Source organism: Tauraco erythrolophus, chromosome 3, assembly GCF_009769465.1.
Source record: "Tauraco erythrolophus isolate bTauEry1 chromosome 3, bTauEry1.pri, whole genome shotgun sequence".
Classification (NCBI taxonomy): domain Eukaryota; kingdom Metazoa; phylum Chordata; class Aves; order Musophagiformes; family Musophagidae; genus Tauraco; species Tauraco erythrolophus.
Window position 1 is genome coordinate 46,103,179 of NC_141467.1, and position 10,393 is coordinate 46,113,571.

Genomic DNA, 10,393 nt, shown 5'->3' on the forward strand with positions numbered 1-10,393 from the left:
TTGTATTGTGTGATTCCATTGTTAACAGGAGTAAATAAGTACACTTCACCCTTCTGTACCTCAATGCCAGTTGGGTACTAATACCAGCACTGCTAAAGATTAAAACCAAAAAAACCACAGCCCCCTCACCTTACAGCCTGGTCTGTTCAGAAGGCAAGTAGACATCCATGAAAGAAACCAACCAAACTATATTTTGTTTGGTGCAAGAAATATTCCACTGGTTACAAAGCATGCAAGTTTCCAAGTGTACTTATTTTCCATTTTGAGATACTGGGGTAAAAACCTGCCCTCTCTCCTTTTGCTGAATTATCAGACATGAGGCACCATCCTTTTGCTGAGTTAAGAGCCTGTGAACACCAAACACTTATTTTGTGACTAAGGCCTACAAGCATTCCCAAATGGGAAAAATGTTAGTTCACATCAGTGGACATCCCCCTACTATAACATCATTACAATCAAAACTGAGCAAGAGAATGTCTTTAAGCAAAAGGATCCGATATCAGAAGTGCAGCTGTGCTCACTGCTCCCGCTTTGATCTTGCGCACGTGCCATCTTCATCATATTCACCCATCAACTGCAACATGTATGTTCCAGTGTAGAGAAGAAACTGGCCGGTTATCTGTGCTGCATGGGACATTAGCTGAAGTATCTTCCTAGAAGAAAAGTAATTTGTTTTAAAAAGACCCACAACAACAAAACACCAGCACGATAACATTACCCCTTTCTCCCCACCCACAACACCTTTAGGATGAGTCAGGTTGATATATTTAAGAACTCTCTCATTCCTCCTCACTTCTGAGAAGCTGGTCATTTTTGTACCTTCTTTAGAAAAGAGACTTCTGTGGCAATTGATTAACAGAAAATTATTGACATGTTGGCAGAACCAGAAAAAAATGTTTACCAAAGCAGGCTGTCATCCTGATAGACATTTACAGGCCTTCTGAAAAGCTACCACTCAAACTACCAGAGCATCACTGAAGACAATTTTGCATGGGAGCCCAGCAGCATTCCTGCAGCATTAATCCACCTCTTGTCTCACCTTGAGGCCATTCACTAATACAACACTCCATGTATCTCCAAGCTAGCGATCAAACTTGATTAGATCTGAAGCTGAGCAATCCCATTACAGCGGATGCCCAACAGCAAAACAAGTGAAGCTAGGCAAACTAATGCTGTCCAGGCCACAAGCCTTACGAATTCTCAGTTCACAACTATTCTATTTGTTAAAAGATTTAATAAGTATCAGCATTCAAGTGCATAACAGTGTGTGAGAACCAGTATAGATCCATAAACTAAGATCACGTAAGCATTAGATCTGCAATATAAACCGTGGATCATCACAGGGGAATAGAGATCATCTTATCTGAATGGTCATGTATTCAAAAGACCATTCATTATTTAGTTACAGCTGTGTCTTCCTTCCATTGTCCAAGAAATAACAGGGAATCAGTACTAATAGCTAATTCAAGCCTCATCCTCTGAAAGTTAAGGCTCTCAAAAGGATGAAACTGAGGCATTGGGGAAGTGGTAATGCAAGAACTGGAACCATTCCAAAACTGGAAAGGGATCTGTTTCTGAAGATGCAGAAACCAGACCAGCCTTCCTCTTCTGCAAAAAGGGAGGAAGATTTTCTGAATTCCTATCTGAGAAAACATGCAACTGTAAGCCCTCTGCTGCTATTCACTTCTCCTTTGCGCTCTCACACAGAAGGCAAAGTCTTCTTCCTACAAATTCATTTTTTCCCCACAGTGAAGAAAGATGATCTGCAGTCAAAAATCCAATGCTTCAAAAGAGTAGAATACCCTGTACTTAAAGCCTGCAAAAGTGTCTTTTAAAAACACTGTACCCTTATTCATGCTTCTCACACATATGCCATTTCAGTATGTCCTTCCCTCTACCAGATAGTAGAGGCCAAGGAGCTCTACAGTTGCAGAGAAAGCTGCAGCTGGTACTGAGCTTTTGAGCAGCTGCAGCGTGTTGCTTGCACACGAGAGCAGTTGTCACTTAAGCTGTGGAGGAAGTTATTTGTTGAACTGGACATTTGATCCTTTAGTTGGACACTACTGGGAGAAACTGTTAGGGGAAACACACTAATCAGATCTGGCAGGCTTTGAGCCCCTCCCACCAATGAACAACTGCAGCATTTTAAAGTCTTTCCCCTTCACACTCCACAGGTGGGCTTAGGGAGGGGACATCAGATTTAGCAATTTGGAACTCATTAGCAGAGGGACTACACCAAGAACTTAACATCATCTGTCTTCAATTTCAATAGCAAGTTGAGACAGGCCATCTCACTGTTGTGTTCAAGAGTACTCGAGGTTCTCTCTTCTGTCACCCTTGCTCTTTGCTAGCAGACTATTTTCCCACCCTGACACTGGTGCTTCCCTTACAGCTCAACTCTGTAACATAACAGTGCTTCCAGAAGAATGCCACAGCTACTTCAGCTGTTTGCCAGCATCTTTTCATTCTCACCAGCTGCCCTGTGTTGGCAGGGAGGCAGAACTGTCACTTCAAATTCTCCTTAACAGTTCAAGTTCCAATGCTGATACTCATCTCTACAGCCAATAGCGAGAAATCAGAGTTTATTCTGGCTCAAGAGACTTGACAAACACAGGAACTTGAGGAGGGCATCAGTTCAAGGGCAAGCCTTTGCTTTAAAGAAACCCTAATGAAGCCACTGCTACAGGTGGGCATGGCATATAGCTGGATAATCACTGCAGCATGACCAGAGGGATGAGTCTCATCTACAGTCACACCAGCTGTAGCCTGAAAGGTTAAGCAAGGGACCACGAAGTAGAGTGGGAGAGGTCAGTCTGATAGAAAGACAGGGAACAAGATAAGCATTACAATGCTTCATACCTGCTTCACATGAGGAGGGACTATTTGAAAACTTCAAACTAAAGACTGCATGTTGCTCAGGGGAAGAGAAAACCTCACAGGCATATACATCTGTCTGTTCTGTACGGAGCAGATCTGGTCCTCAAGTAATAAAACGCAGCAACACTGCACCATTGTGCCTCAACCAGAATTTGAAAAGTCAGGTAGAGAAATTCAGGGCTGCATCTTAAACAGCTGTGAAAGTATGGCACCCCTGAGAAGGAGTTAGAACTCAGAGGAAGTTTTCTTCAACCAGGGCAGGACACAGCTGGTTTTGAGAAGGCACAGACTTTCAACACTGTTGAATGCAGTGGACAGGACAGGTATTATTTCGTCCCTGCATAAGACAGCCAGTTCTGCCAAACTCACAGCCCACCGCATATTGGTCCTGCAGGAGACAGCAGTCCTTGTTAGGTTCCATTAGTTGGCTTACAGACCAGGTGGCTCAAAAACAGTGACATCACATAGTCTTACTACAGATGACAAATTCACATTAAGACAGTAGAGAGTGTCATTGCTCTTCCATTTATGTTTGCCTCCATGTAGCTTAGGTGGTGAATTTGGCACCCAAGTATTGCAAAGTCTGAGCAAGCTGTAAGACCTCTGCCATTAGATCTCAAATTCCTCTCATTTCATCCCCTTGAATTCCCTCCTTCAAAGGATCTGATGCTTCTTCCTCAGTCTCCTGCATTCTTTAAACAAGTCAAAGAAATCTGGAGAAATTCTCTAGGGAAAACAAAGAGACTGTACACCTGCACCCTTGCAGTAAATACAAGCTGTAAGATTTTGCCTTAGGGGAAATTTAAGATTTCTCTGTAAAAAGCTATAGTAAGTTTTTACAAGTCAGCTATCCACTTTACAAAGGAAGAGTCAGCATATTGGCCAGTATGTAAGTATACAAGAATTAATAAAAATGCTAAGTTTATAAACATACCTGCTTCACAGAACCAATAAGCAAACAGAGATTTTCAGATTAACACATACGCCTGATCGGTAGTGGAAATATACTTACCGCAACACACTTTTTGCTCCCATACATTTGATGTCATATGAGACAGAGTAGATTTCGTAGAAGGTCGCCTTGATGTTTAAACAGCCAATAAAATCCTTAGGGTTCAGCTTATACAGATCAAATGTGATGTTAGCTACTCCCATTTTCTTCTTTTGTCTCACAGCAGCAACTCCATTTCTTGTCTAATTGAAAAGAGGGAGAGAGTTTGTACCGTGAGCCAGGAAGGTACAGCAAGACAATCATTAACAGTGCAGCTTTTTAGAAGCAGCTTGCTTATTCCAGTCTTTGGGCTAGTTCTCGATCAATTCTAAACTAGAATTAAAAGCATTAGCACAGAAAAAAGCAAGACTGTAGCTTAGGTAGTTTTGTTCAAGTCCTGACCAGGCTTCTGAAGCTATTTGAAACAGACACAGAAGTTCTAGAATGATGCAGCACCTCCCAAATATTTCTTTCCTGTAAAATAGCTTCTTCAGGGTATACTGAAGCCACAGGGAATGCCACTGGATAGTGTTCCTGCCATTTAATTATCCTGGTACCTTCCAGCTGCTAGCTGAGGCAGCACAGTTAGTCCACACTGAAACAGGCCACCAAATAACCAGGATGACACTAAGTCCTTCCATTTAGGAAGGAACACTATACTGATGAGCCTTTTTGGAGACAGCTGCAAAGATGGTATCTGTGAAAAGTCAGGTCTTCATTTCAAGTCCTGGCTCATAATCCCTTTCTTTCTTCCTTCTATTAAAAAGTAACACGGGGAGGGAACGACTACTGATTAGGCCTGAGGTTTAATACTGAGTATTTAAGAGAAAAAGCAAAGGAGGAGGAGCGTGGAAAGTCATCTTCCACCTTAAATCGAGCTCCTTTATTGAAAGCAGCCCTTGTCTGCCTCAGGGCTGACAGTGATGCTGTCAGGATCGCTTGCTTCAAGAAAAAAAAACAAAGACAATATTAGGAAGACACGTATTTACAGGGACACCTAGCGACATGCGGGACACTGCTCAGCACATGCCGCTCAACAGGAATGACTTGGCAGCTGCCCAGCTGTTTTCTGCGTGCTAAATGAAGCAACAGAGTTGTGTAAGGCTGAGCCTTTTCGTACTTGTCACTCCTGCACTCAGCACCACGGTAAGTCAGACCAAGTTAAACACTGTAGTATATCATTAGCTAGAAATTTTATGCCTGTTTTACTTTGGTAGCCTCCGAGCTTCAGCAGCAAGGGCCCCCTATCGACAAAAGCTTTGGATACATGCAAGTAGTTGGTATGCTTGGTAGGGTATCACCTATTAGCACCCAGGATATTTGGATATAGCATGACAGAGCTCATGCTGCACTCCAGATGATTTGTGAAGCTGTGGCAGTCTTTCTGCTGCCATTCAGCACAGGCTGAAGACTGGCAGCATTCAAACTTGTTCTGCTGCCATGCCAGACAGGACCATAGGGCAGAACGGGAAGAAGCAAGGTAGAGTCACACCCTGGCTGCAACTTCTCTGCTCTTGGAGCTCATGGCCCAAATGCAGAAGGTTGATAAGCCAGTGAGGTATCTTGGGGAAAAACATACAAGCTATCCACGCTGTATTAGAAAATGGAAAAAACGGGGCCACACGATCGAGCCATCTGTGTACAAACAGAAGAATGGTAGGCCTGCTTACAGCTCATCAGCTAGCTCTGCAACTGGTGCAAGAAATTTTGATGCTAGCATTCTAGCAACAATCATTTCATGGAAAGACAATTAGGAGTTTGACTATTTTGTTAACATACAGATGACTATTCCAACACAAAACCACAAATCATACACTGAGTTGATATGATTAGAATTCTAAAGCTAGCCAGTCTTACCAGTTCTTAAAATATCTTTAAGCATGTAAACTAACATTGGGTTTTGACGACAACTTTTAGCAGTTTGCAAGATTAAACACAGGCATTTTTCTATCCTTCACTAAACCATTACTACATTCACAAGGTATTTTTTTCCCTCTAAAAGCTAACCTTTAAAGGCATCGTATTTTTAATTTCATGTAGTCAAAGTCCTAATTTTCTTTATGTTCAAAAAGGCTCAATAACAAGGTTCTTTCTGAGGGTCTCCAAAAGTGGGGGATTTCCCCTATAATTCTTTTCAGTTGTAATGTTTTATTTTAATTCTTGGCAGATCTTTGCCAACAGTTCTATGTCCAAGCAAGGGACAAAAAAAAACCCACACCAAACCACAACAAAACCAAAAAAACACAACCCACAAAACCCCCACTAAACCAAAACACAACTTGATATGTCATCCAGGAAGGCTCAACAAGGAGTTGATACCTTGTCTTCTTTAGGGTAAGTTTTCTTCCTCATCTATCCTCTTTCCAACAATTTTAGCAGCCACAGGCATTCTCCCATCCATTCTATTCAAGTAAGAGAGGCAGTCAACACTTACTTGTGTCCATTTCTGTCCTTTTTCTAGAACCATGAAGTGTGTATTATCATCCAGGGACTTGAAGAACTCTTCTGTGTCCACAACTGTGCCATCTTCCTCCAAAACCAGAGTAACTATTCCAGCAGATATAAGGAAGGCATCTAAAGTCTGAAAAAAAACAGTAGATTTTAGTATTTGGAAGGGGGAGTAATATTCATATTAAGACTCGCTTATCTGCCATATTGTCCCAAACTTCCCCAGCAATGATTTTTAGAAATACAAGAGTCTGTGGGTTGCCTTTCCAGGATCCTGCACTTCACTGTAAGTTTCAGCCGGAGTGGGAATGTTTGCTATACCTTGCTGATCAGCTCTTGCAGACTGCTTGCAACAATTCCTTTCCGGCTGCTTCGGGAGGCATTTGACACACGGAAAGGTCTCCCTGCAGGCATGAGAGGAGGGAACAGGGTCTGTTTTGTTACTGCTCCCACAGATGCTCCCATGGATACCAAAGATCTAAGATAAATAAAAATTCAGCATAGTTATAAAAATAGTCACATGAAGTACTGTAAGAAGGAGGAGGACTGTTAAGCTCAGTGACATAGCACATCATGTGAGTAATTCACAGGTCATGTTAAACTCATGAAGCTTGCTTTCAAAACTAAACACTACAGCCCTACAGACATGTTGTCTCTGAACTTTCTCTTGCCACTGACATTTGAAAACACTTCTAAAATGAAAACGTTTCAAGCAGATGTGGGCCTTCTCTAGCTCAACTGATGTCAAGGTCATGATTATGGCAAGGCTGACAGGTTTTAACGTTGATTTGGCAAGGCAGCAGCTCTTATGGCATTCAACCATACAGATCATTCTTTTTACCTGCAAGATAAACAATCAGATGATACACAAAACTACTTTCAACTAATTAGCTATGAGTTCATTTTATGAAGACTCAACATATTTTCCATATTGAAAACACCTAGCATCAGAATGCAAGTGGAGCTTTTCAATATAGTTATGCTTGACTTCCAAACTGCCGAGGCATTTATCTTATAAATAATATTTACAGCCTATAAAACTTCATCTAGTTTTGAAAATGACAAAAAAACCCACCATCGTTTGTGCCCTAACGTATCAAAAGAAGTAAAATGAAACAAAAGTTAAGATCAAACTACATAAATGAATAGTATTGGAACAGGCTGCCAGGGAGGTTAGAAGAATTCAAACACTTTTAGAAGGTTTTAGATTTTCAAGGGCAATCACGTGTTTTAACAGTGACTGTTTAGGTTTTCCTTAGGAAAATCAAGTGCATAGAACTTGTAACTGCTTACTCCCACACCAAGGAAGAGACCTGCTCCAATCTACATCTAGCAACAGCTTTTTGCTGTCAAATGACATTCAATAGCCAGGGAGTTTGCCAAAAAACACCCTCTGCATGACACCTGGAAAGGATTGATCTCTAACAAGTCTTTTAAAGGGAAACAATTTTATCACAGATTCCTGAACTCTACCCCATGTTTACCTTTTGCTCCTTAATACTGAATTACACAGGGGTGGGAAAGGGATGTACCCCTATTTTGTTCTCCCACACAGGTGTAAAAGGTCAGCTTTATGTATGAAAATTTATTCTCAGACTCTTTCACAGAGGGGGAGAGGGTGAACTGGCAGTTTCTTTTTCTGTAGCCAGAGAGCAAATACAGGAATTCCTAAAACAATTAAAAAACAGTATAAAGTTACTCAACTAATAACGCCCCAGTCAGTAACACCTTTTTGTGCAAGTTCACATTGACAGAAAGAATAACTATCTTTTCCAAGTCTCTTATCTGGTCTTTAAGCATATTTTTGGGATGCATGGAAATATATTTTTGTGACCGGCCAGACAGAGTTTCAGCAATTAATTTATTTCTCACTCTCATTCTGAGCTGCTCTTCTACAGGGCTTTGGGCTATTGCCTTTTCTCTGTAGACCCAAGTTTTTCTTCCTCAAAAACTCCTCAGTATTACTGGAGCTTTTATTTTGCAAAAGAAGGGTGATGTTTAACAGTGTTATTCTAGCTCAAGCTAATACCTTCTTGGTAGTGCTGTCTAAACACTAAGACCCTGGCTTTCCACAATTTGCATGCATACATACAACTACTAGGAACTTCTCTCCTTTCTGTAACAAAGGTGGTAAGGATGAGCAGTCTATGGTTCTGAAGAGAGAGGCACTGTTTCAAATTAAAGAGCTAACAAGCACTTTCCTCCTGGAGAAGGGTCGAGACCAGGGAGGAAGACAAGGTGACAGAGTAGCACTGACAAAGTCATTGAAGCTCCACAGAAGGGAAGCACGCTAGGGCACGAGGTGTTTGTTAGTCTCTTCTCTAAACTAACAGTCCCCCAATCACTCTGCTGCTCTGTGGGCAGCTCCCATTCTGAAACAATCAAGTCTTTTCCTCAGATATGAAGCCTGCTCATCTACCACCTTTATTCTTTAAAATCAAAAGGATCAAGTCCTAGCTCTTCCCAACAGGAGAGAGGGATACTATGTCAGTGGAAAGGACAAAATGTATTTCTAATTGAAAGAGCAAACACTTCCAAATTCTACCATCTTGTCAAGTTTGGTTTGTACAACTACAACCTGCTAGAGAGGGACTCACAGATACTGCCTCAAGCATGCAGTGTGGTGTCAAGGCTGGTGGGACAGGCTAATTATTTTTTTTTTTTTTGAGGAGCACCCAGGGATTTAAAGCCTGCCTTGAGCCCTGTACACATATTTCGCTCTTATCTTTGTTCGCAATAAGCCTCATGTGTTTGTCTAAGAATGTGGTGCAACGATCTTCAGCCTCGCTCAGAAAAATCAACATTGCACAACACGAGTGGCTTCAGAATATGACACAGTTTGACTTTCAGGCTAGAGTTCACAGACAAACGACAACGGCAGTAACTGCAAAGCCAAAAAAAAAAAAAAAAAGTCAGAAATTAGTCAGGAGGCTTCGGGTTCGACCAGATCGCAGACTCGGTTTCCCTGTTGAAGCATGAACCGTAGAGATGCGAGATGAGCAACTAGAACTAGACGCGTTTGAGCGGCGTACGGAACTACACCCTTACGGATGCGGCTAGCACACCTGAAAGGCAAGCAGAGGCCGGGAGCCGCGGTCCCGCCGCCGCCACCCAGCACAAGCGGCTCCTCACCGCGCCGAGGCCTCCCGCGCACGCGGAGGGCAGCCCCCCGCCGCCGGGAGGTGGCGGACGCATCCCGGCCACCGCGCCGCAGAAAGGCGCTAACGCCGCAAAGCTCCTGCTCGCACTTCGCTCGGAAGAACTCCATCCGAGGCTCGAAATGCTGCGAGAGCACGCCTGCTTGCTTCTCCCAGATTTAATTCCAACCCCACCGCGACTAGCCCCCACTCCGCGCCTGGAAAGCGCCCTTTGCTCCCGAAGAGCTGGAGCCGACGGACAGAGTTATTCAGACTCGGCTCTTTCCGAGCATCCCCCGGACCCGCCGCCAACCTCCCAGCCGCCGCGATCAGGCGGGTGCCCCGCACTCACCGCACCAGCGAGCCCGCGCAGCCCCGCGCCGCCTCCATGGCCGATCCGGCCGCGGGGCAGCGCCGGCCGCGACGCTTAAGTGGGGCGGGCGGCGGCGGCTCCTCCCCGCTCCGGTCCGCGCCCCGCTGCAGCCGTTCGCCGCTGGCGCTCTGGGGAAGGGCGAGTTGCGCCGAAGGGGTGGCCCGGCCCGGCCCGCCCCGCCCCAAGCAGCCGGTCACGGCGGGGCTGAGCCTCATCGCGGCTTGAAGCTCGTCCGCGGCACAAGCGGCGTCAGCGGCGGGGTTGTAACAGCAGGTGCAAAACTCCTCGCTTAGGAAGGAATATTCCTTCAGGTGCGCTTTGCCTTTACGGTTTACCTGGGGAAGGAGCGCGAGGGACTTTGTTTAGTGTGTGTCTGAGTTCCGTGCTGCGTATGAGCTCGTTACAGCTAATATAGCAACAGTGGAAGCCAAGCTCATTTGCAGCCTCTCAGCATTAGAGCAAATCAACAGATTAAGTGTCTCAGCTTCTGATTTTAGAGCCTGTGAATAAGCTTACGGCTTGGATTAATGTATGCAGTAGCTTCAGTGGAGGTATTTAGTGTTATTC

The 10,393-nt window shown here is 44.0% G+C and overlaps 1 protein-coding gene across 1 annotated transcript; it reads right to left on the reverse strand.

Annotated features, from left to right (window-relative positions):
- Window positions 1-471: 471 nt before the first annotated feature.
- On the reverse strand, window positions 472-9,843 carry CIDEA (cell death inducing DFFA like effector a). The gene is made up of 5 exons (XM_086609193.1): window positions 9,806-9,843; window positions 6,638-6,794; window positions 6,303-6,449; window positions 3,890-4,071; window positions 472-653 (listed from the first exon to the last, which is right to left on the reverse strand). Exons 1-5 carry the CDS (start codon window positions 9,841-9,843, stop codon window positions 518-520), a joined length of 660 nt encoding a protein of 219 aa, XP_086465319.1. The 3' UTR covers window positions 472-517.
- Window positions 9,844-10,393: the final 550 nt, after the last annotated feature.